Source organism: Physeter macrocephalus, chromosome 2, assembly GCF_002837175.3.
Source record: "Physeter macrocephalus isolate SW-GA chromosome 2, ASM283717v5, whole genome shotgun sequence".
NCBI lineage: Eukaryota > Metazoa > Chordata > Mammalia > Artiodactyla > Physeteridae > Physeter > Physeter macrocephalus.
Window position 1 is genome coordinate 104,256,418 of NC_041215.1, and position 27,877 is coordinate 104,284,294.

A 27,877-nucleotide genomic window follows, 5' to 3' on the forward strand; every position below is an offset into this window, starting at 1 on the left:
CGTACACGGGCCTCTCACTGTTGTGGCCTCTCCCGTTGCGGAGCACAAGCTCCGGACGCGCAGGCTCAGCGGCCATGGCTCACGGGTCTAGCCACGGATGTGGGATCTTCCAGGACCGGGGCACGAACCCGTGTCCCCTGCATCGGCAGGCAGACTCTCAACCACTATGTCACTTTCCAGGGAAGCCTGAAAATGAGTTTTTAACATGAAAAATTCAGGGAATTTTGTATACATGAGCCTTTCTTGAAGAATCTTTGAAAAAGTGATTTCCATTCAACCAAGTAGCAAAACTTCATCAAAAGACGTGATGGCAATCATTCACTATATTTAATGTAGACCTAAAACTAAAACCAGGTGAGAACAAAGCTCAAAGAATAATGTTATATGTAATGTGTAACTGGTTCTAATATAGCAGAAATAATGCAAGTAAAAATGGGAGGAGGGAGAGAGAAAGAGGAAAGTAGAATAAGTTCATTGATTGTGATATAGCAATAGGTGGGGGTTAAAGGATAATATTAAAACTGACAAATCAGATAATAAAAGGTTAAGTTAGAAAGACAACTAAGGGCTTTATAAAAGGTATAAGGACAAAGATAACCACTAGAATAACACTACAAAGTTTCCTAAATACAAAAAGAAACTTTAAAAATCAAAAGGAAAAGGAAAAAGCATTATGTACAGAAAGAAATGTAACAACTATAACAATATTAATGTCATTAATATTAGATAAAATAATTTAAACCTAAAATAATATGACAGTGGGACTAAATATATGCCATATTAATAAATATGGATATGTTTAACTTATTCAAAGAAAAAAGATTTTCAATTTGATTCACGAAGAAAGCTGCTGAAAATGAGACATGCCTAAATCAGAATGTCAGAAAGTCTAAAACTAAAAGAATGGGCAAAGGTTTACTAGGCAACTGGAAATGATAAGTAAGTGGAGGTTATGATCCTGATATCAAAGTAGAATTTAAACCAAAATGCATTAAATTAGACAAAGGAGGACATGTTTTAATGTCCCAATTCACAATGAATATATAACTGTTATAAATTCTATTCACCAAATAACTCAGCAACACATTTATAAAGCAAAAATCATAGGACATGCAAAGAAACATGGAGAGAAATACGTTAGTAGCAGGAAACTTTTAATATGCCACTTTCAGTACATGCAGACCAAGTAAACAAAAAATAAGTGAGGGAAAGAAATATAGATGTGAATAGCATAATTAATAAGGTAGATCTTATGGATAATTTAATTTGGACCCTGAAAGTAGAGAATACAGTAGTAACAGAAAATAAAATGTTTTAGAATTAAGTTATCAAGAAATGTACAAATCTTATATGAGAAAAATTTTAAAGCACTCCTGAAAGATACAAAAACAGACTTGAAACAAATGAAAGACATTCCTTAATGTCATAAAGATACCAGTTTTATCTAAGTTATTTTATAAATTTAACAAGTACCAATAAGATTTTTATGGAGTTACACAAGTTGTTATTAAAGTTTATGAGGAAAAATAAGCATGAAAAAATAGCCAGGAAAACATTGAAAAAGAAAAGTTTATGAGGGATACTAGCCCTACCAGTTGTTAAAATACACTGTAAATCTGGTTTGTTTATCTACTCATGGTACTGGTGCATAAATTGACAAATAGACCAGTGTAATAAAATAGGAAGTCCCAGAAATAGATTCAAATACATATGGAAATTTAGTATGTGACAAACATGGTATCTCAAATCACTTGGGAAAAGATGGACATTTTAATAAATACTGGTGGGACAACTGGTTTGCTATTTGGAGAAAGATAAAATTAGAACCAAGTCTCACATTATAATCAAGAATAAACTCCAAATGGACCAGGGATATAAATGTCAAAGATGAAACCTTGTAAGTACTAGAAGAAACCATGTATGATTTTCTCTATAGCCTGGATGTAGGAAAAGACTTTCTAACTATGACTTGAAATTCAGATGCAATAAAAAATAAAATTGATACATTTGAGTATGTTAAAAAAAAACTCTTGAACTACAAAAAATAAGCAATGATAAGAGACAAATTATTAACAGGGAGACAATTTGCACATACACATTTCTCAAAAATATGAAAATATCTTCAAAAATCACTCATTATAAGTGAAATGCAAATTAAATCTACCCCGATGCTACAACTCCAACAGTATGAAAATTCTATACACAAAGTTAGTCATTGTAGTATTATTTGTAATTGCAAAATATCAGAAAAAACCTAAATCCCTAGGAGATACATAGGAGAGTGTGTGAATAAACTGTGGTACATCCATACAGCAGAGTACTCTGAAGGTGTAAAAAGAATGAGGTCATTTTCTGTGAACTAACGTAGAGTGATTTCCAGGATATTTTGTTAAGTGAAAAAGACAAAATGCAAGCGTTTTTATACTATGTCACCTTTTGGTAAGACATTTTCTGAACTAATGTAGAGTGATTTCCAGGATATTTTGTTAAGTGAAAAAGACAAAATGCAAGCGTTTTTATACTATGTCACCTTTTGGTAAGAAAGAATGGGAAGTGAGAAAACATACATGTATCTAATCATTTGTACAAATAGAAACACAGGAAGCATAAACAAGAAACTATTAAGATTAGATACCTATAGTTGGCTAAGTAGTGGCCACCAAAAATGGCCACCCTGGAACCTGTGAATGTTACCTTATATGGAAAAAGGGTCTTTGTAGATATCATTAAATTAGGTGCCTTGAGGGAATTCCCTGGCAGTCCAGTGGTTAGGGCTCTCCACTTCCAGTGCAGGGTGCAAGGGTTCATTCTCTGGTAGGGGAACTAAGGTCCCGCATGCCCTGTGGCACGGCCAAAAAATAAATAAATAAACAAATAAATAAGGTATCTTGAGATGGAGAGATTATCTGGGATTATCGAGGTAGTTCCTGAATGTAATCACAAGTATCCTTATAAGAGGCAGGAAGAGGGAGATTTGACTACAGGCAGATGAGAAAGTCTTGTGATGGAAACAGAGGGAAGCAGAGTCAGAAGATGTTATGCTGTTGGTTCTGAAAATGGAGCTGAGGAATGTAAGGAATGCAGCTCTAGACACTGGAAAAGGCAAGGAAACAGATTCTCCCCTAGAGCTTCCATGGGAGCTTGCTCCTGCTGTCACCTTGATTTTAGCCCCATAAGACTCCTTTCAAACTAATGGCCTCCAGAACTATCAAAGAATATATTTCTGTTGTTTTAAACTACTAAGTTTGTGGTAATTTGTTACAGCAGCAATAGGAAACTAACACAGGTGGTAAGGAATTAGGAGTGAGAAACAGAAAGAAGAAAGGAAGAGAGTGACACTTTTGAATACACCTATTTATAAAGTTCTGGCTTTTGAAACTAGTAATGTTTCGCATACTAAAACATAAGAAAATAAACATACATGCACATAAAGATAGGGAAAAACTCTAAAACTATATACAAGTAGACCTAAGTAAACCTAACCATAATTCAAATGAACAGCGTAGTCACACTTAAGCGAGGGGGAAAACTGATGAATCCAAGTAACTTTAGATCACTGTATTTGATGACATACCCTTAAACTTAATATTTTTTTAAAAATAGTAAATAAATTTTCAAGTCTAGTTAAGCTTTCACAGAGGTATGGGGTAGCAACTCTGAAGTTACTTTCTATGTATTCTAGGACTGAGCAAAAAGTAAATATATTGTAAATAATAGGAACCAAATTTCTCACTGTTAGAAAAGTAGTTATATACATTAAAAAGGAAAATGCTAGAATGAACCCTATGGTTTTTATCTGGAATGGAAAGTATTGGTGTGAATGCATGGGTTTTAAAATAGATGATGGATAGACTAGATAGATAGATGGATAGGTGGATAGATAGGAAGAAAGAAATGTGGATATGTTTATATTCATACATGTACGTATATACAAATGTATATAGATTTTCAAGCTCTGTCCCCTGAGTAAATTTAGAACCAATGACACCCCAGTAGCAATGGGCATATCAAGTGCCTAGATTTTGGTTTCTAAACTCATTCTGCCCCATTCTCCAGTAAAAGGAAGCAGAGCTTCTTGGTGAAATGGTCGATTGACTGAGGCTGGGACTGAGAAAGTACAAAATGAGGCAGAAATAACCTGCTGTTTCAGAAAGTAAGAGTGTTCAGTGAATGATGGGGACTGTCAAAGGGACACAGGAATCATCTTGAAGGGCTACTGGCCAAACATGGGACCATTGGCTTGTGAAAATTAATTATGATAGTAATAGATTATAATCTATTGAATAAAATAAGACTCCATGAGTCCATACTGATAAATACTGATAGGTGGTGATAAATACTGATAGATGAGCCCATATTGATGGATGGATAGGTATACAGACAGATAGGGGTGGAGAGGAAATCTCTTGCAATCAGTAAAAGAAATAATAAAATTAGAAAAATCACCATTTGGCAACTATCACAGAAATACTTGATTCAGGCAAGATACATCAGTAGATGTTAAAACTAGTGAGTGAAATTTTGATTAGTAGCAGAATAGTTATATACACTCAACATGTCTCCCTACCAGATTCTTATTAATCATAAAGGAAATAATAGCAAGTCTACAGTGGAGAAACCTGGCAGACAGTACTTAAATCAAGTGATCAAGGTAATGTTGCAAACCAACATTATGTGCTCTTGATATATACTGAGAACTCAACATCACTTCCATGGTATTTTTGCCCAATAAGAACCTGAATTTAATCCTGAGGAAATATCAGACAATCCCAAATAGAATGACATTATAATTTAGTTGGCCTGTACTCTTAAAAATGTCAAGGTCATGAAAGACAAAATAAGAATTTGTAACTTTTCCAGATTAAAGGAGTCTATAGAGTGAAATTGTCAGAATAAAAAGTATTATAATAAAAATACAAGTTTATTTCAAAATAAAAGATTAAAAAATGTACATATAATTCCATGTTATATAGACTGTCTGTAAATTATTCTAACAAGTCCAGAAACCTTTCTGCAAGCTGATAGAAGTATACCTTCTGCATAGCGCTGATTATGTCCTTTTTCTGCTCAAAAATGTACCTGTGTCCTTATTGCAAAATAACTGCCCCATCTTTCTTTTCCTACCTAGCCCTCTATATTTACATCATACCTGAGTTGAACTATTCGTTAGAAAATTTACTCATTTTTATCCATATTATTGCCTTTATACTACCCTTCTCTCAAAATAAACTGCCCCTTTCCACATGCTGTAGTTCTCATCTGGTGAAACCCTCCTCATCCTTCAAGACCCCCGTATTAGTTTCCTGTGGCTACTATAACAGATTCCCACAAATAGGGTGGCTTAGAGCAACAGAAATTTATTCTCTCACAATTCTGGCAGCCAAGAGTCCAAAATCAAGGGGTCAGCATATCTGCACTCCCTCTGAAGGCTCTAGGGGAATCTGTTTCTTGCCTCTTCCAGCTTCTGGTGACTTGGCATTGCTGAGATTGTGGCTGCAGCTCTTTCTATTCCATCCTTCTCTGCATGTGAGTTTGTGTGTCAAATTTCTCTCTGCCTGTCTCTCATAAGGACACTAGTGGTGAGATTTAGGGCTCATCTGATAATCCAGGATAATCTCCTCATCTCAAAATCCTTAAATCTTCAAGGACTCTTTTGCAAAATAAGGTAGCATCCATGGTTTTGCCTTATAAGGTAACATTCACAAGTTCCAGGGATCAGGAAGTCAATATATCTTTGTGGGGGGGGGGCATTTTTTCAACCTACCACAACCTCCAGGTCACATGAACTGTCCCCTGTGTGGCTTCCTGGATCTACAACCAAATAGGAATCATTCTTTCCTTTGCTACTGTTGTGGCAATGAACCTGGAACACCTTGTGTTGTTATCATTGTTATGTGTCAGATCTGGTTGTCTCTAAAATTCTTTGACAGCTCAAACTTTCCATCATTATAACCTCATAGGACCTAGCACCTATTAGCTGTTTATCCTTTTTTCTAACTTCTACCACTCTCTATATAGTGCATTACTTACACATTAAAATGGCAAATATGATCTTAAGAAAACCACCTATGTCATCAACCCTAATAAAATAAGGATGATAGAGAAGATACATGATGTTTTGTGAGTTTAAAAAATTATGAGTTGTCCTTTAATTGAGAAAAGTACTTCATATTTGCTTTAACGGTGAATGTAGCAAATTTTCTACAGCCAACTGTTACGATAAATATTTAGCTACTTATAGGCTCCTGCCTTGGCTGAGAAAAATTTGATTTGATGACCCTATTTGTTTGAGTTTATTTATACTCATTGTCTAAATTTTTACTTTGGGAGAAATCTGCAATCTAGTGTATTTATCTTTTCCCTCTCAAATTCCACAGTGTTTTAGTCAGCAGGCAACCGAGTTTGAACCCAGTGCTTTTTATATTTCTTTCCATGACTAACTGTATCTTAAGAGATTCTAACCTTGTTTAGTGGTTGATATGACAGCAGCTGAGAGTTTTAGGCACAAACTAATTATTTCCTTTCATTCTGTTAGAGAAACTGTTTACAGAGATGGCGAAGTTTTGGTTCTTGTCTAAATAATGTCCCTAACTTTAGTTTTTACTAAATTAAAGCATCAAAATGTTTTAAATGTAGAGATGGCTTTTTAAGGAAGCAACTGTTTTAAATAAAATGATAGGTAATAGTCTTACATTCGTATGACTTTGAAAGCTTACAAAGCACTTTTGTTTTTTGTGGTTTTTTTTTTTTTCGGTACGCGGGCCTCTCACTGTTGTGGCCTCTCCCGTTGCGGAGCACAGGCTCTGGACGCACAGGCTCAGCGGCTATGGCTCACGGGTCCAGCCACTCCGCGGCATGTGGGATCTTCCCGGACTGGGGCACGAACCCGTGTCCCCTGCATCAGCAGGCGGATTCTCAACCACTGCGCCACCAGGGAAGCCCTAAACTTTTGTTTTTAAACTCATCTATGTCTACATCTGGTCTTTCATCTTTTCTTCCTGCCTCAGAGGAAGAGGCAACCCTTCAGCCCATGGCTTAGCCCTTGTTCCAACCTCTGCATCCATGGAACTCTGCTCCACAACCCTGTATCATCCATTCTCCTTTTCTACCAACCCCTCCTCCAGCCTATGCAAAGAATACAAACCCTCCTTCCACCTGGATGCCCCGGAGCTATTGTCACTTCTCTTTTCATCTTCAAAGAATTGTCTGCTCTCTCATCTTTGCATCCTCTCTGCTGCATCCTGTTAACCCCAGAGCTGTTTGTGCCCACATCTCCAGCTGCATAAGACAAAGTTGGCTGTCTCCTCATTGAAAGGAGCTCCTCTCTTGGCCTCTGTGAAGCCTATGTCTCCTCCTCCCTCTCACTGCCTTTCTTGCTGCCCTTTCATCTTTCCTCCTTGCACTGATGCTTACCAGGGTTCTACCTTCTACTCTCCTTGTGCTTCTAAACAGTCTCCCTCCTTAACTTAATCGATTCCACTGATTTCTGTTACTGTTCACTGCTGACTCCCCAGTCCAGACATCTCTTTTGAGCTCCACGTTTTATACCTGTGTGTCTGCTGGACGTTACCTCCTACACATCCCAAAGGGACTTCAAAGCAGCAGAATTCATTATTATCCACAGCTGCTATTCCTTCGCATTTGCAGTGAGGAGGAGAAGGGAGACGGGATATGTGATAAGGGAGGGTGTGGACGGAGACCTCTTGGGACCCTCTCCAACAGCCAGGGGAATGTCCTCATGGAGAGAACTCTGGAGATGTGGGCTTCAGGGCCCTGCGTTGTTGGATGGTGCATGTAAATGTAAGCCCCTTAGTAAAGCTAGTGGGCACAACAGCTGACTTTGCAATCCCTCCCCAAGCTTCCAGCTTGTACGATTTGAATTTTATCACTGGAAATCTTGAGGAAAGAAATGCTTAAGTCTTTTTGGAATTCCCTGTGGAGGCACAGAGTAGAGGTTGGGAAGTAGACACTGCCCCCACCCCCTCCCTCTCTCTCAATATAGTCCAGCATTTAAATGGTGGACTAGTGTCGTGTAGGTGAAAGAGCTGCAATGAGAACTACTGCTAGAGGTTATGCAGCCAGACAAATGATAGACCAAGACCCCTGATTATTTTATCCTTCCCCAGAGAAGCCTCCTTCCACACATACACATACCTAGAGCAGAGAGAAGAATGCTTGGTGTGCCTATTACATCTTCCCTGTCCTTGCCTAAATCAAAGAAACAGTCTCAAATCACCTCCAGTCTCTACTTATAGAAATGTATGGGAATGGATAGTTTGCCTATCAGCCTCATTGATCTTCACCTCTAGCATAATACCAAAAGGGACTCCCCAAAAATGTATACTGAAGAAAAAGAGGAGGCTGGCAAGCAGGCAGCCTGATGAAATTCACATGATGGACACCATGCCTCGAAACCGAAGTGGCAAATGACAAGTCACTTATCCTCTTTCAAAGAGGCCCAGGCCAGACTGCCTGGGTTTAAATCCCAGCTATGCTGCTTACTAAACTTTGCAGAAGTTACTCAAATATTCTGTGCCTCAGTTTCCTCAACCATAAAAAGGAAATAATAGTACCTACCACATAGGATTGTTGTGACAACTTAAAAGCCATATAAAGGGCCTGACACAGGGCTTAGGAAATGGTAAGCACTTGATAAATGTTATCTGTTGCAATTATAATTATTACCTATCCCTCACCGGGCATAGCAGGAAGTCTTCTCATTAATGAGAATAGAAATAATGGATGTAGTAAGGTAGCATCAAACACTGAAACAAATCTTTGTCATTCTTTTGGTTGCCCAACTCAAAATGCCCTTCCTGAGTCTAGGTGGGAGGCAGAGATGGCCTCTCACTAAGAATCTGATAAAGCCAGATACAGGCTGAATGTTCAGGACTCCCTTGCAGCTAGGGTTTGTAGCCTGTGATCCAGGCTTGACCAGTCAGGCACACCCAACCCAGGCCTAGCAACAGGAGCTAGTGATGCCACGTGGCAGGGGTGGAGGGCACTGCCATACAGTATGCCCACTTTTCCCAGAGGTAGCAGCAGTGATGGTCCCAACAGCAGCATTCAAAGCCACTGCTGGCTGTGCAGGATCAGCAGCATCTTCACAGGCTGTGACTGTGGCTGGGTCCTTGTCCGCTGCCAGAGCCCCTGTTCCTGCCTGTTTTCCAACCCTGTATCTCTATACTCTCCGGAAATACTTTAAATAACCCAGTGTCCTTTTCTGCTTCTATCAGATTAGGTTAATTTTTCTTGGGCTAATTTTCAACCTGCCAGATTGATATGGATTATCAGATCAGATGGTTTAATAAAATATACATACACTATTTCTACTTTGTTTTATTGGCTTATTGATTTGCAGTGTGCTTCTATGTGGCTCCTGTTCAGGGACTGTTTTTCTTGGATGATTTTTGTTTTAGTAGTGCTGAGACGGTAAAGAGGATTGTTCATTCTTATTGTTGTTTGGCAGGAAGCTTTCCTCTTTTCCCTTTCCCTCCTTCCTCTTTTTTGGTGTGTGTTTGGGGTATGGGTCAGGACAATCAAATTTTAATTGACTGGAATCTACTCCTAGGTAGAGAAAATTAGGTAACTAATGAGTATGAAAATTAAGGAGATGGAGAGGAGCAAAATCAGTGCCCTGTGCAGGAAAGTATCCCAACACAACTGTGAGCTCATTTAATTTATAGATAAGGAGCTTGGAACAAAGAACCCAAAGGTAATGTGTGTTCAAGATACATCTAACTGTATCTTCACACTCCTAGCCCAGGGCTTCTGGCTCTATCCATTTGCCTCCACCCAAGAGGCAAATGACCTAAAAGCAAGCTGAGGTCAGGTTAAATTCAGCCCAGTCAATTACACTTTTTAGGTTTATGATTTTGTATGATAAGAATTTACATTTTCAAGAGCTTTTTATAATTTACAGGCATTTGGTTCATGAAATTCCCTGAACTGCTCTGAAATAAGGTACACATAATATATATTGAGCATTTAATGTGTCAGGCTGGGTACACAAGATAGAGTGCTAGTTAACCCCTTGATAACCAGAAATTTCTATAATCGATATATTTCATTTTAAACCACTATTATTGAAGTTTTTACTGTAGTACAGACTTATTTTAGCAGGCGGCCAATCAATAAAAACTGTTCTACTTACATAAGACTCACATAGCTAGATCTCTATGGTGACCAATCTTGAAATATATTTAAGATCTAACTCAAAACCATGTTTTGCATCATTTGTCTAGATTCTGTAAAGTAAAATGGAAAGTTGTGATTCTCAAATGTCCCCAAATGAACAAAATATTGACAAGAATATGAAGTTGACTGCATCACTGTATAATTATTAAAACCTAGATTTAACAAGCTATTTTCGTTTTCAGTCTAATGGCATAGAAAGAGGAAATTTTATTCTCTCTATAGTTTTTCTAAATTCTTTGTATGGATTATGAAAGTCACTTGTGAAAGGAAACTAAGCTAATTGACCTGTAACATAGAGTGAGTAATATATATTTTTGTGCAGCTCTGAATCACAGAAAATGCCATTTTTGTATATTTAGCTAAAACAAACCATTAGTATAAGACCTAAGTATTAATGAGATCCAGGATTTTCAACGAAATTTCATTGCCTCTTTCCCCTCGAAAAGTTAAAAGAAAAATGGGGGGAGCTTTTAAGTGGAAACCAAATGACGCTGCTGGCATCATAGTGTAAAGATGCAGAAGAACTGGTAAAATGTGGACGGGCAGTCTCACAGTAACGTCAATAATAATAAAAACTTTCCAACAGGCTTCAGGTGGCTGTCAAGCCTTTCAAACATCTGACTGACAAAGGTAGCTTTGTCAAAGGAGCGTTTTCTTTTTCAAAAACATTAGGAGACAGCGCAACAGAACCTGCTCAAAGCCTTGCACCCAGGCTGAGTCACCCCTGGCTTGCCTGGCCACGCCCCCTTCCATCGCCCGCGGCGAGGTCCCGCCCCTTCCACCTCCCACTTCCTGGTAACCAAGCTGCTTTGCGCCGCCTTCTCGGGACCTGATTGGCTGACGAGGCAACCGCTAACGGCTACGGAGTTTAAACCCAAGCCCTGGCCCCAAGCGCTGGGCTCCGAGATCTGAGTGGTGGTCCCACCACGCTGAAAAAGCGGTAAGTCAGTGACCTGTGACATTTGGCGTGGCCTTGCCCTGTCTGGCGGGACCCATGCCCTTCCCGAGCCGAACCTCCCGGCGCTGCCCTCCCGGGTCTCTGGTCCGCCAAGCCGCGCGCGGCCCGCGGCCCTGCCCACTCCGCCTCAGGTCTCCCGGCCCCCAGGCCCAGTCTCGGCCCGGAGGGGCTTCTTGAGGAAGGCCCTGGTTTGGATCTAAGTCACTGCTTCTTGCCCCTGGGATTTGAGCTCCGTTAGGGGGGCCAGCCGCCAGGCAGAAACCCAGCTCCTGTAGGAAGGGATTTCTGTCTATATGACTGCTCTACTGCATTTAGAACAGTATCTGGCTCACTGTGAGCGCTCAGTAAATAGGCTGAATGAATGTTAGAGACTGCTTACTCAAGTTCTTGGAGGAGCCCTTTCCTTTGGAGTGCTCGATTAAAAGGGAGACTGACTGAAGGCGAAGCGGTGATAGACGACTGGGAAGAACTTAGAAACAGAACTGGGTCTTGACGCACAGGTAGGATTTTGGTAGGCACATAAGGACTATGATTTTTCTAGATGAGGAATCCAATTCAGGAGAATTGGATGTGGGATTGAGTAGTTCTGCTTTAGCCGAGATGCTAGCCAGACAAGAGCTACAGAGTAATAATACATAGGTAATGTCAGTGAGCGCTCTGTGCTACGTCCAGTACTAGGCACTGTATATGTGTTGGCTCATTAAGTCCCTACAGTGAGATGCTCTGACTTTTTATAATTTTCTAAGTCTGGAAATTGAGACTTCGAGATGCTAGGATCACGTAGCTATGAAGTATTAGAAATGGGGCACCAACACAGTCTAACCACTATTTATAATACAGTCAGCTCTCCTGTCCGACTCTCGGGTTCCGAATCATCTCCTTCAACCAACTGAATCACTGATGGAAAAAATTGGGGGAAATTCCAGAAAGTTCCAAAAAGCAAAGTTTGATTTGCTAATTGCCGAGCAACTATTTACATAACATTTATATTGCATTTACAACTATTTACATTGTATTAGGTACTATAAGTAATCTAAACTATGCAGAAGGATGTGCCCAGGTTATATGTAAATACTATGCCATTTTATATAACGGACCTGAGCATGGTGGATTTGGGTATCTGTGGGAGTCCTGCAACTAGTACCCTGCAAATACCAAGGAATGACTGTACCTCAATCTCTGTGTGGTAAGTCACCCTGGAATGGGTACTCCAATACAAGGGACCTGAAGCTGAAGAATGCCTGGCATATGTCAGGAGCAGTTAGATCTTGGTGGCCACTGTGGCTTGAGAGAAATGGACTAGGGGGGAGAGAAGGAGGGGTTTAAAGTTATAGAAAGGGGAAGAAGAGCAGATGGTGGAGAGTTTTAGATAGTATAGATTAATACGCTGTAGTGAGGGTAGGAGTGGAAGTAGGGAGGTAAGAGGCTATTGAAATAATTCAGGTGAGACGTGTTAGTGCCTTAGTCTAGGTTGGTAGCAGTGGAGATACTGAGAAGTCGTCAGATTCTAAATGCATTGTGAAGGTAAATTGGGATGTGAGAGATTTTTGACTAGAGCAACTGGAAGGATAGAGTTGCCATTAACTGAAGTGGGGAAGGTTCTGAGTGAAGCAGGTTTGGGCAGGTTAAGTTTGATATGCTATTTTAGTTATCCAAGTGGAATTGTGGAGTAGACAACTATATGAATCCAGGGAAGTTCAGGGAAGAGATCCAGACAGAGGACATAAATTTTGGGGTTCTTGATATCTAGGTAGTATTTTAAGCCATGACTTAAATACATAAAATATACCAAAAGATTGAGGGTAGATAAAGAGAAGAAATCCAAGGAGAGAACTTATTATAGGTTGGAAGAATCTGTAAAAGAGACTGGAAAGAAGCAGCTAGTTAGCTAGGGAAAAAAAAAAAAAAACCCAGGAGTTTGGTGTTCTGGTAGCTGAGGAAATATCGTTTTTGAGGAGGAAACAGGAATTAACCACATTAAATGCTGCTCTTAGATCAAGTTAGATGTGGACTGAGAACTGACCATTAGATTAGCAGTGTGGAGGTCATTAGAAACCTTGGCAAAAGCAGTTTTGTTGGAATTGAGTGAAAGCCTGTGTGAAATAGGGTTACAAGAAGATTGGAAACTGAGTATAGGCAATTTTTTTTAAGGAGTTTTGCTGTAAAGGCTGAAGAGAAATGGAGTATATGTCCGAGGATGAAGTGGGAACAGTCCCCATAGGATTAGGTATATCTCTTCTGCGCATGTCTCTAAGGTTACACTTCTTACTTTGTATCACAATAGAGTCTGTGCCCACACTGGACTGTGCATTCCATGACTATGCATTCCTATGCAGCTGTATCCTGTTTTTTGTCCCCAGTGCCTAGCCTAGCTCCTGGCAGGCAGATATAGTGATATATAGGTTTGAATGAAAAAACAAAGTCATTTACCTTTTTAGGATTCTACTTTTAAACCACTTTTGATTATAGTCATACTTTCAGATGTTATATGAAGGGTTCTGCAAATACTTATGTACAAAGTATATTATTTAAGTCATGATTTACTTCTTAGAATATATTTATCAGTTATCCTTTTTCCCTTTATTAATCAATACTATGATTTCCTGCTTTCTTTCTTTCTTTTTTTACTTCAGTGATGGAGTACCCAGTGATGGAAACTGGTTCACTTTTTACCTCAGGAATTAAAAGACATGTGAAAGAGAAAAGAATTTCAAAGGCTGCTAAGTTGAATGTTTCTCTTGCTTCAAAAATCAAAACAAAAATAATAAGTAAGTGTTATTAGTCTTAAAGTATACTCACATTTTTACTTTTTTCTGGAGAATTGATATAGTATTTGTTACTTTTTCAAGTATAGAAAATGACTAAAATGACTATTTTGTTAAATGAGACTCTATTCAATTCTTCCTATCTCCTTCAACTCCTGTTAGTTGGGTGGTTATGAAGATTTACTGTCAGTGGTGACAGCTGAATTTTCAGCAGTGAGGCTGGGGTGGCCCAAGGCAGCTACCTCCTACACTGCAAAGAAAATACCAACGTGACATTTCTGAAAAAGAGCTGAAAAAAAAGTGACGGCTTGTCCTTCTGACATGTTGCAGCATTTGGATGATGGGTAATCTAGAGGTGGTTGGCCCAGATAGTGTGCTGTAGTGGTTGATTTTATGTAACCAAAGCTCATCCTGAGGGCACTGAGCTCTTTGGAGATGGTGTTTCATGGATTCTGGAGCTAAGATGTCAGAAGGCAAAAAAAAAAAAAAAAGTCAGGGAAACACCCCAAAATAAATTTTCATTACTTCTGAAAATTATCTCAATGATTCATTTCCATCTTAGCAGGATTGGGGGAGGTTTCCTGTTGATCAGCACGTGTGAAAAGTAGTGTGCCTTGTGAAATAGCCCAGCCTCCTGAGTATCTTTAAATCGTAATGTTGCTCCTACCCAGGTCTCTCGGACCATCTTTTGTATTAGACAACTTTCTATAGTGGCAGTTTCCTATTCTCTTTGGCAGGACCATTGCACGCCCACTGCTAGGAAGGAATACAGTGAGTCTGAGGAGTGCAACAGGAAAATGTTATTAACCTTTAGCTTCTGGAAGTCCTAAACTGGTTCTAGTCTATTTCCACTTGATATCAAAGGTGGCTGTCTGAATCTACTTTCTTTGTGCCAAAAATAAAGTACTTTTTGGACTGGTTTTTTTAGACGCCCAGGCTGTCCCTGACATAAATTTTGGGGTTCTTGATATCTAGGTAGTATTTAAAAAAATATTATTAGTATTATAAACTATTATTACCATTACTATTACTATAACTATTAATACTATTATATAAAAATGTATATTACTATTATAAAACATATTACATATACTATAACTTTAAATCCACGGGATGTGTTATTGAATAGTGACATGTAAATCAAAATTATGAAAATATAATTATGCTTTAGGTGTACTAAGGGAACGCTATATGTAAGGTGAGCGTTACCAAGGAATTCACAATTAAATTTCTTTTGCTAACAACGGGAAAGCATTCTGATTTAAATTATAGGGGCTTCCCTGGTGGCGCAGTGGTTGCGCGTCCGCCTGCTGATGCAGGGGAACCGGGTTCGCGCCCCGGTCTGGGAGGATCCCACATGCCGCGGAGCGGCTGGGCCCGTGAGCCATGGCTGCTGAGCCTGCGCGTCCGGAGCCTGTGCTCCGCAATGGGAGAGGCCACAACAGAGGGAGGCCCGCATACCACAAAAAAAATAAAAATAAAAATAAATAAAATAAAATAAAAAAATTATATTTACATAGTACTTGTAAAGAGAAGAGGTCAAGTTTAGATTGCAGTAGATACCTAGAAATAAGAGGTAGGATATCTAAGGTGGAGGTAGATGATCCCACAGGGTTTAGATGATCTGTCCAAAATTACAGTAAGTATGCTGCCTTTCTACTTGAGGTTTTGAAAAATGGACTTTGGGAGCATTAATTTGTTCAGTTATGGAGCCACAGAAACTGGCTCTAAAATTTTCACAGATTGGCTACCCTAATTTCTCTAGGACATCTTTAGTTAGAGCTGTGGGATCAGCTTCTCCATTCTACCTCCTAGTCAAGGGTAGGAAGGAAGGCAGAACAACAAGTATCAAGATTTAGTTTTTGTGACTGATCTTATTATCTAGAATACTGTGTCTATATTAGAGTCCTCTTATTCCTAACTCTGTATTCACAAACATTCTGCATTTCTCACAACTCTTATTCACCTTCTATCTAGCTTTTATTTCTTCAGCTCCAAACTCTGGGTACATTTTTTTCAAAATTCCATCTGTGTTGTCATGCTCTTCTTTTCTAACTTCAGCTAAAACTTACAAAGTGAAATATGTTTTGTCCAAAGTAGTTTTATTAAGGAATATGAAAATGTATTAAGATGTTCAATATTAACTTTTACAATTTCTTTTACAGACAATTCTTCTATTTTCAAAATTTCTTTAAAACACAACAACAGGGCATTAGCTCAGGCTCTTAGCAGAGAGAAAGAGAATTCTCGAAGAATTACAACTGAAAAGATGCTATTGCAAAAAGAAGTGGAGAAACTGAATTTTGAGAACACATTTCTTCGTCTAAAGCTAAATAATTTGGTATGGAAACTATATTGTGTTCGAATTCTAAAACTGTATTATTTTAGAAGCTCTAAATGTTTTTCAAACCTGTAATTAATGTAAAAAAATTATTGAAAGAGTGTGCCATGTTAATGGACAAACTGTTAATGGGTAATAAAATAGGTGTCTTGAATCTACATTCTAAATGTGTACTTGTGGCTCTGCAAACTAATATAATACCTTGATCAACATTTGATTGCTTATCGTAAGCAAAACTTGATACATTAATATATTTTAAGAAGATGGGCATAATTCCTCCAGTGAATTGAAAGGAGGGAATTTCCCTCTTTGTATTCTCTCTTAATGGCAACATTCCACTGGCTGCAAGCCAAGTAGAATGAAGATTGTAGTCCTTGCTTTTCCTTCCAACTTCCAACTCTGTCCACAGCAGGGCAGTAAGAGCCAGTGCTTAGCTAGGTGACAGCTACAGCTATAGCTCTAACTCCAAAATGAGTAGAAATTAATTTAAAATGGAAAAATGACTTACTATACTTCTTGGAGGTTAAATTCCTGTGGCTGACAAACTGTGTTCAGTTGCCACATGATGTATTATTATTATGAGAAGATTAAAAACTGTAGGAAGGGACTTCCCTGGCAGTTCAGTGGCTAAGACATTGTGCTTCCAATGCAGGGAGCTCGAGTTTGATCCCTGGTCAGGGAACTAAGATCCCACATGCTGCGTGGTGCTGCCAAAAAAAAAAATTAGGAAAATTTATGATTGATAGCTCAAAAGCATTCAAAACGTGTGCGTATGTGTCTGTGTCTGTTTGAACTACGCAGTGTAGCACCTTTTTAGCCTAATGTGATCTGTTATTTTTTAAGTCTTCTCAACTGATGGTATTTGTAAATGTATGGTATAATAAACTCCAAATCTTAGTTGATTCGAAGGCTCTTTCTTTATTTCAGAATAAGAAGCTTATAGAAATAGAAGCACTCATGAACAATAACTTGATAACTGCAATTGAAATGAGCACTCTTTCTGAGGTAAGTAGAATTTGTGTCTAAATAGTGTAATATTTTTAGCATTACTGAGGATAATTGAGATTAGTTAAGTAGCATCAAGGTTAGAGATGCATATCTTAAACTTTGTACCAAGGAATGGAGATAATATTAATTTTAATTGTCTAACAGCACATTATTATTTGATATAATAGGTTATTGAAATTTTTATATAAAAATTAGCTTTTGATTAAAAGTAACACAGGATTAGACAGCTCGTGGAACACAAGACAAAACAGACTCAAAAACATAAAAGATATTAGTAGAAAAGTCGTATTTCAAATTAGGGAAGAATTAGTATTATTTTTAAAAAGATGGACACAATCGAAAAACTGTTGGGGAAAAAAATAGAGGTAGATCCTAGATCCCCATGTTCTTCAAGGGTCAAATGTATATATAGAAATATTGTATATGCATGAGTATAGACGTGTGTATTTATTCATAGGCATAGAATAAAGTTTGGGAGTTTATATACCAAAATATTAGTAGTGATTATCTTTGTATGGCATGATTAAGGATGAACTGTTTAACCTTATCATCACATTATTCTCATTAAACTATTGAAGGCTAAACACAAGAATTGTTCTATTACTGTTAATATCCTTGTATAATTTGGTACTTTAATGGCAAACATGATCTAATGAGATTAGAAATTTCATTCATTTTCATTTTCTTTGTCTTTTCAAAAATAGTTCCATCAGAGTCCCTTTCTTCTGCCAAGTAGCAAGAAGAAACGGGTTAGTAAACAGTGCAAATTGATGCGTCTTCCATTTGCAAGGTAATTGCTTCAAAACTTGGCTAAATACTGACTGGTGCACTTTTACCTGAATTGGACTTCGAAAAGTTTTTATTTGGTTTGCTTCCTTGAAACAGAAAAACATTTAAAAATAAATAATGAAACACTTGTCAATATTGTACCAGTGAAAGAAATTGAAGATATAATCTAATAGAATTCAGTTTAAACTTTGAAATAATATTCAGCTTTCCCATAGTTTCTAGAGAAGAAAGAGCCACAGGTAGACCTTGAGTTACATAGGTTTGAATTACACACTGGTTCAGAATACTTAGATTTTCATACAACATAATCTCTGTGTGTTATGCAATGTTCAGGTTTCATCAACCTGTAGTTGCCTGTTAGGGTAGAAATGAGATGGTTCGTGGTATCTTGCTACAGGTTGTATTTCCAGGGCTCCAAGGAAACTTACCCATCAATTCAATAACCAAGGTCATCTATAGAATCCTGCTACTCTTCAGTTCTTTCTTTTCCTCCAGGTCACCACTGGCCTCATGTTTTCTGCTGGGTAAATCTTATAACTATTTCTACCTTTATTATCTTGCATACTACTCAGACTTTAAAATTAACTTTCATCATTACTATTCTCCTGACCAAAATTCCCATTTCTTGATTAATTTGATTATAATCTTAGTAAATACCCTATTTCAAACCTATCACTTTTAAGGACAGTTACTGAGGTCCAGAGAGGTAAAATGACTCACTGAATTAATAGCATTGATCAGAATTGTCTTGTCTCTTTTAGACAATGTTCTTTCTGTTACATAAATTATAGGTTTAATGCATTTTTTTAAGTGTACAAAGTGCACTTATGTATTGAAGTGGTATCTGTACTATAGTAAAAAAAAATTCTTTTATCCACTGTGTCATTTTCTATTCATTCCAGTTTGTTCCATTGTTTTGTCTATTCTGTACTGGTGCCACATTGCACCTGTACATTTTAATTAATATAGTTTTAAAATAGTACATTTTGTTGTCTTGTAGGTGCTCAGTTCTTTTTCAAGACTATCTTGGCTGTCATTATGCATGCGTTATTTCATGTAAATGTATGAATCAAGTGTTAACTTGCCCTCCAGAAAATTTTATTGTGTTTTTTAAGTAAACTTTTGTTTGAAGTATAATGTACATTTTAGAAAAGTGCAAAACTCTTTAGAGAATGGTGAATTTTCACAGTGAACACTATATGGTATAGCCAACACCCAGACCAAGAAACAGATTATTACCAGTACCTCAGATATCCTTGTGCCCCTTGCCAGTCACTACTCATCACCCACCCAAGGATAAATATTATCCTGACTACTAACATTGTAGATTCATTAATTTTGCCTAGTTTTGAATTTCCTATAATGAAATCATACAGGATGTATGATTTTGGTCTCTGGCTTCTTTAACTCAACATTGTGTTCGTGAGATTTCATCCATATTGTCCTATGTAGTTGTAGATCAGTCATTCTCATTGCTGTGTAGTAGTCCATTGTATGATTATTCCATAATTTATCCATCCTTCTGTTTTTAGTTTTTTTTCTAGGTTTGGTCTATTGTAAATAATTCTACCTTGTATCTGCTTTTTGATTAATATATGTGTACATTTCTGTTGGTATATACTTAGGAGTAGAATTGCTGGGTTTATATGTATTTGGCTTTGGAAGGAACTGCTAAACAGTTTTCTAAAGGGATTATGCCAGTTTACATTTCTACAGCAATATATGAGAATTCCTGTTGTTATGTATCTCCAAAAACACTTGTTATTGTCTGTCTTTTTCATTTTAGCCATATGGGGTGTAGCGGTATTACACTGAAGTTTTTTTTTTTTTTTTTTTTTGTGGTATGCGGGCCTCCCTCTGTTGTGGCCTCTCCCGCTGCGGATCACAGGCTCCGGACGCGCAGGCTCAGCGGCCATGGCTCATGGGCCCAGCCGCTCCGCGGCATGTGGGATCCTCCCAGACCGGGGCGCGAACCCGGTTCCCCTGCATCGGCAGGCGGACGCACAACCACTGCGCCACCAGGGAAGCCCTACACTGAAGTTTTAATTTCCCGATACTTAATGAAGTTAGGCATCTGTTTATATGTTTATTTTCTTTCTATCAGGTTATCTTTTTTTTTTTTTTGCAGATTTGTAGGAGTTCTTTCTATACATTCTGTATAAATTCTTTGTGCATACAAATGTCTGTTACTCTGTGGCTTGCCTCTTTCCTCGCTTAATGGTATCTTTGGATGAACCCAATTTATATATCTATATCTATTTGTCTCCCTCCCTCTTATGGTTATGCTTTCTTTGTCTTTTAAGAAAGCCTTTACCAATTGCAAGGTCATGACGTGTTCTCCTATGTATGTTTTCTTTTAAAAGCTTTATTATTTTCCCTTTCATGTTTAGATCTTCAGTCTACCTAGAATTTTGGGTATGATGTGAGAGAAGAGTCATTTATTTTTTTAGTGTGGAAATCCTGTTGACCTTGAACCATCTATTGAAAAGACCATCCTTTCCCCACCTCATTGCAGTGTCATCTGTATAAAAAAATCAAGTGACTGGATATGTATGGGTCTATTTCTGAACTCACTATTCTATTACATGAGTCTTTTTGTCAAAACCACACTATCTTAATTACTAGCTTTATAATAAGTCTCGATATTTGATAGTTTGAATCTCTATTTTAGTTATTTATGCTTTAAAAATATATATTAATTGGCCATCCTTGGCCTTTTGCATTTCCATGTGAATTTTAGAATCAGCTTGTCAGTTTACACACACAAACACACACACACCTGGAATTTTGATTGGGATTATGTAGAATATAGTTCAGTTTGGGGAAAATTGACACTTTATAAAATTGAGTGTTTCATCCATGACCATGGTATATCACTCTGTTTTTTAGATATTATGTATGTAGTTTCAGAGCTTTTAGAATACAGTTATTGCACATCTTACATTTATTCCTACTTATTTGATGTTTTTAGTGCTATTCTTGATAGTTTCCAAATTTTTTTTCTTTTTGATGATAGTATATAGAAATACAACTAATTTTTGAATATTGACCTTGTTTACATTGACGTTGCTATTAATTTTAATAGTTTATCCATAGTTTTTTTAAAATTTTCTATTAATAGAATTTTATTATTTGTAAATAAGAACAGTTTTCCCTTCACCTGCCTCTCCAGTTTATAGGCCTTTTATCTTTTGTTTCTTACCTTGTTGGGCTGATTATTTCTTGTTCAGTAATGAATAAAAGTACTAACAGTGGGTACTCTTATTGTATTCCCATTATTTAATATGTTCGCTCTTAGGTTTTTATAGATTCTCCTTATCAGATTAAAGTAGTTCCATTGTACTCCTAGTTTGCTGAGAGCTTTTTCATCAATGGCTGTTGGATTTTATCAAATGCTTTTTCTGTCACTATTGAGAAGATAATATTTTTCTCTTTTTTTCTATTAATGTAATGATTTTTTATATTTTTTTCTACTAAGGTAATGAATTATAATTGATATTTTTAATGTTAAATCACTTACAATCCTGAAATGAATTGCTCCTGATGATATATCCCTTTGATATATATCACTAAATTTATTTTGCTAATCCTTTAAAGGATTTTTGCATGTATTTTAATAATGAAGATGATGTATGATTTTCCTTTATTATAATATATTTTGTCAAGTTTTGATATTTATATTATGCTGGTCATAGTAAGTGAATTGATAAATACCCCTCTTTCTATTTTCTGGAAGTATTTGTGTAAAAAAATTTTTTTTCTTTAAATATTTGGGAGAAGTTATCTGGACCTGAAGTTTTTTTGTGGAAATATTTTTGATAACATCCCATTTTAATAGATGTAAGAATATTCAGCTTTTCTATTTTTTCTTTTGTCAGGTTTGTTAATTTTTAAAAAGATTTGTCCATTTCATTTAAAATATCAAATTGTTGGCATATAATCGTTCAGAATAGCTTTAGTTACACATTTAATGTCTGCTGTAGGGTACATAATGATGTTCTCTTTTTCTTTCTCAGTATTGGCTATTTGTTTTTTCTCACTTTTTTCTTGATTAGTTTTGCCCTAGAGATTTATCAATGTTATCATCTTTGCAAAGGTGAATCATCTTTGAGGTTATGTTGATCCTTCTTTTAGTATATTTATTTTCTATTGCATTTATGCTGCTTATTATCTCTTCTTTTTTAAATTTTATTGAAGTATAGTTGATTTACAGTGTTGTGTTTATCTTTTCAATTTAAAAGTTTTATTATTACTGTAATTACTTGTTTCTTAAAATGGTTTAGATTATTGTTTTTAAGCCTTTTCAAAAATATGAAGTTGTTGGGGCATAGCTGCCTACATTTAAGGCTATTTTTCTCCTTTAGCTGCATCCCACATTTTTTGATAAGCTGTATCCTTATTATCATTTATTTCAAAGTATTTATTACCTTCAGTTCAGATACATTGTTTGACACATGGATCATTTAGAAGATTATTTAATCTCCAAGCAGCTGCATGTTTTCTTCTAATTACTTTTTGTTGGTTTCTAATTTAATTCCTTTGTGATTACAAAATATAGTTCAAGTGATTTTAGTCGTTTTAAATTTATTGAGACTTGCATTAGAACACAGTTTGGTCTAATTTGGTAAATATTTTTGGTACACATGGAAAGAATGTGTATTTTGTGGCTGTTGGATGCAGTATTTTATATATGTCAATTATGTCAGGTTTGCTGATTATATTGTTCAGACTTGCCATATCCTTCCTGCTTCTCTTGTCTGTTTATCAGCTGTTGAGAGAGGTGTATTAAAGTCTATCACTGTGATTATGGATTTATCTATTTCTCCTTTTAGTTCTGTCAGTTTTTTGCTTTATATATTTTAAAGTTGTTACTAGATGCATATAAATTTGGATTGATTTGTTTTCCTGATAAATTGTTTTATCAATATGAAATATTTCTGGAAATAATACTGCTTTAAAGTCTACTTGTTTGATATAACATTGCCATGGTATATCTTTTTCTATACTTTCAAACTCTCTGTTATATTTAAAATGCATGTAGGTTTACCTTTTTTAAAAAATGAATTTAATGTAATATCACCTCTTGTAATTAGAATAGCTGTTATGTTTACATTTAATATAATTCCTGAGAGAGTTGGATTTATATCTGCCATCTAGTTATTTTCTATTTGAGCTACCTTTTTTTTTTTGTGGTACGCGGGCGTCTCACTGTCGCGGCCTCTCCCGTTGCGGAGCACAGGCTCCGGACGCGCAGGCCCAGCAGCCATGGCTCACGGGCCCAGCCGCTCCACGGCACGTGGGATCTCCCGGACCGGGGCACGAACCCACATCCCCTGCATCGGCAGGCGGACCCTCAACCACTGCGCCACCAGGGAAGCCCAAGCCACCTGTTTTATGTTCCTTTTTTCTCTCCTTTCTTTATTTCATTTGAAATAAAATATTTTTCATAATTTAATTTTCCTTGTCTATTAACTTGTATTCTTTATGATGACCCTAATGATAGCAACACTCATCCTTGATTTATTATACTCTAATACTGATTATTATATTAACATTCCTCAGTAATGCTAGCACCTTTGAACACTTCGACTCGACATTCCTGTGTCCTGCCTTTATGTTATTATTATGTATTTTTATTCTGCATATATTTTAATCCCACAAATTAACTACTTTCACTGTTTTGTGTAGTCAGTATTCATTTCCAATTTCTTCATATTGCTTCCTGCATTTTTTAATTGTATGCTCCTTTTTAATTGTATTTTTTTGTTTTTCCAGCTTTATTGAGGTAAAATTCACAAATAAGCTTTTTTTTTTTTTTTTTTTTTTTTTTTTTTTTTGCGGTATGCGGGCCTCTCACTGTTGTGGCCTCCCGTTGCGGAGCACAGGCTCTGGACGCGCAGGCTCAGTGGCCATGGCTCACGGGCCCAGCCGCTCCGCGGCATGTGGGATCTTCCCGGACCGGGGCACAAACCCGTGTTCCCTGCATCGGCAGGTGGACTCTCAACCACTGCACCACCAGGGAAGCCCACAAATAAGCTTCTTGCATTTTATTTCCTTCTGAGATAATTTTCCTTCTGCCTGAAGAAATCCTTTATTATTTAGTGCAGGTACTAGCAATGCATCCACTCAGTTTTTATTTTTCTGGAAACATATTTATATCACCTTCATTTTTAAAGATTATGTTTGCAATTATAAAACTTTAGGTTATTAAATTTTAGCAATTTAAAGGTTTCATTGTCTTCTGGCTTCTGTCTTTACTGTTGAAAAGTTGGCACCATTTCTGCAAGTTGAGGAAGTTCCTTTTTATTCTGGTTTGCTGAGAGTTTTAATAATGAATTTGTATTGAATTTTGTCAGATTTGTTTTTTCTGTATCTGTGGAGAGAATCATAACTTTTCTCCTTTGTTCTATTAATATGACTTTGATTTTTTTAATGTTAAACCAACTTTACATTCCTAGAATAAATTCCACTTGGTCATGGTGTATAATAATGGTGTATTATTCTTTCTGTGTGTTGATGGATTTGATTTGCTAATAATTACTTAAAGAATTTTGTACTTATTTTCATAAGGAATATTGGTCTATAATTTTCTTATATATTTGATAGGTTTTGATAATGGTTATGCTGCCTTTGTAAAATGAGATAAGCATTCTCTCTTCCTCCATTTTCTGAAAAAAATTGTACAATTGGTATTTCTTCCTTAAGTATTTGAGAGAATTCATAAGAGAAGTGGGTCTGGAGTTTTTAATTATTAATTTCATTTCTTAGATAGATATGGAGGGCTTTTCAGATTTTCTGTTCTTTTCAGGTCAACTTAGAAAATATTTGTCTTTTTAGAAAATTATCCATTTCACCTAGACAGTAAAGTTTGATCAAACTAGTTAGAGTATTGTCAATTTTACGGATCTCTTAAAAAAACTCAGCTTTTGGTTTCATTGATTTTTTTTTTCTCAATTTTTTTTTGGTTTCATATTTCTTTGGTGTCTGCACCTTATTATTTCCTTTTTAAAAAATTGAGATATAGTTCACATAGCATAAAATTTCTCATAATATGAAGTTTATTTTTTAAAGTATACAATGCAGTGGTTTTTAATATATTCACAAAGTTGTGCAACATTCACCACTCTCCAATTCCAGAATATTTTCATCACTCCAGAAAGAAAACCTATATCCATTAGTAGTCATTTCTCATCTCTTCTTCCCCAGCCCCCAGCAACCACTAATCCACTTTCTGTCTCTCTGGATTGCCTATTTTGGACATTCGTATGAATGGAATCACACAATAGGTCACCTTTTATGTCTGGCTTCTTTCACTTGGCATAACATTTTCAAGTTTCATCCATATTATAGCATGTATTAGTATTTCATTCCTTTTAATGACTGGTTAATATTCTATGGTACGGATAAACTACGTTTTGTTTATCTGTTTATCTGTTAATGAGCATTTGTGCTGTTTCCACTTTCAGGCTGTAAATGAGTATTGGTACTATGAATATCCATATAAAAGTTGTTGTGTGGACATATTTTTCACTTTCTTGGGTGTACCCTTACCAGTGGAATTGCTGGATCATATAACTCTATGTTTAACTTTTGGAAGAATTGGCAAACTGTTTTCCAAAGGTGCTGTACTGTTTTACATTCCCACCAGCAAAGTATTAGGGTTCCAGTTTCTCCATATCCTCACTAACACTTGTTATTATCTATCCTTTTGATTATAGCCATCCTAGTGGATATGAAGTGGTATCTCACTGTGGTTTCAATTTGGATTTTTTGGGTGACTAATGATACTGAGCATGTTTTCTTGTGCTTATTGGCCATTTATTTATTTGTATCATTCTCTGTTGATTATCTTTTTCTCTTGAGTTTGAATCATGTTTTTCTGTTGCTTCATATATTGAATAATATTGGATTGTACCCCCAACATTGTGACTCCTATGTTGTAGAAAATCTGGATTCAGGTATATTCCTCCAACAAGTTTGATGTTTTATTTTAGTAGATAGTTACCTTATCTGAACTCAGACTTGTTATTACTTCCCTGTGATGAACAACATATGAAATCTCATTTCAGTTCTATAATCCTTAGCTGGGCCGCTTGGAATCTTTTCTCATATATGTGATTCAGGAATGAGCTAGAGATTTGGAGAGAGTTTATGCACAAAATTTGGGGCTTCCCTGTCTACTTTTCCTGTTATTTCTCCCATCACACACACTTTACAGCAGTTGTAGTTGCCCTGAATTCTGACCTTGAACTAATAATAATAAGACTGGATTTCTAACTTCTAGAAAATGTGGCACTGACTGAGGTTTGTAAACAGTGAGAAGCTCACCCTTTTTCTAAGTGCCAACCCCTCTTCTGTATCTAGTTGCTTTTTATTCACTCTCCAGTGACTTCGGGTAGTTGTTTTTTTTATATTTTGTCCAGAATTTATAGTCATTATGTTTGATAAGGTTGATTCAATAGTAGCTATTTGGCCATTACCTGAAGCAGAACCTCTCCTCTGTGAAACAGTTTTTGCTAACCTGTTTCTTCAAGTGGTATAGACATTTCCTCCCAATGGCTATTCTACTAATAGGTGCCTTTAAATTTTTAACACATATTTTCTAGTATTTATTTTTATCATTATCAATAATTTTTAAATATCTATGATTTGTTTGGCATACAAAGCAAAATCCTTATCATTGGAGCATATTACTCTTTCTTCTTTGAATTCAAAAAGGTCATTTTGTCTATTTCCATAGATTTCTTTTTCCCCCATAGATTTAACTACTCTAGGAATATGGCTTTAGTTTACATGGATACCTTTTGGAAACACAGCAGACTTTATTACACACAAAACTTTACATACCAGTTGTACTTGTTTGAAACCAGAGGAAGAGTTTTGGCTTTTCCATAGAATTAATTACTGGAAAATTATAAATATTATACACGAATATTTATAAGTATGTTTGAACTTTATTCATTTCATTAATATTATTGTCCTAATAGCTCAACCAGTGATTATATCATTTATCTCCTTTTGGAGTCACTGGAGATAAGGGGGTAAGAAGCATTCCTGTTTTACTCCTCTGTACTATTAGAAACTACCTATTTCCTACCTTCATTGAACACAAAATGGTATAATTGCCTTCATTGAATACAAAATGGTATCAGGGTGGGTTTGTGGTTGGATCTTAAATAAATGGAATATAGAAAGAACTATCCATGTAATTTTCTAAATAATTTTTGTAAAATACAAAAGTCCTCATTCATTCTTACTTACTCTTAGGGTTCCATTAACTTCAAATGATGATGATGATGAAGATAAACAGAAAATGCAGTGTGACAATATCATGTCAAAGACATCACCTGATAGCCCCTCTTTGGTATCAACTCAGCATAACTTGGAATTGTTATTTCTTAAAGAAAATGATCAGAATGTTTGTGGTGTAAATGATTCAAAACACATTTCTTCTATTGTTGATATACTTCCCAAAGGTGAGTTTTTTTTTTAAATTCATTTTGAGTGTCAGTATTAAATAGTTAACATTCATTGGATTTTCTTCTTGGGGGCCATCATGTATAAACAGTTAATAAGTTAGACTTCTTATGTTACAGATTTCCTAACTTCTACTATTTAAAATTTCTGGTGAAAAAATTAGTTTAAAAGTAAATATGTCAGGACTTCCCTGGTGGTGCAGTGGTTAAGAATCTGCCTGCCAGTGCAGGGGGCATGGGTTCAGTCCCTGGTCCAGGAAGATCCCACATGCCATGGAGCAACTAAGCCCATGCGCCACAACTACTGAGCCTGCGCTCTAGAGCCTGTGAGCCACAACTACTG

General features: G+C 36.5%; 1 protein-coding gene across 2 annotated transcripts in view; it reads left to right on the forward strand.

The window, feature by feature from the left end:
* SGO2 (shugoshin 2) overlaps positions 1–27,877 on the forward strand; it is a 47,965-nt gene that overhangs the window by 7,193 nt on the left and 12,895 nt on the right. The window contains exons 2-7 of one of the 2 annotated variants that reach the window (XM_007113459.4): positions 10,870–11,137; positions 13,789–13,923; positions 16,086–16,261; positions 17,189–17,266; positions 17,974–18,059; positions 27,326–27,534. In XM_007113459.4, coding sequence (XP_007113521.1) covers positions 13,791–13,923; positions 16,086–16,261; positions 17,189–17,266; positions 17,974–18,059; positions 27,326–27,534 — 682 coding nt within the window. In that variant the 5' untranslated portion in view covers positions 10,870–11,137; positions 13,789–13,790. Of the gene's footprint in view, positions 1–10,869; positions 11,138–11,412; positions 11,656–13,788; positions 13,924–16,085; positions 16,262–17,188; positions 17,267–17,973; positions 18,060–27,325; positions 27,535–27,877 lie in introns of those variants that run through there. The other variant, XM_007113460.4, reaches the window with a different exon arrangement.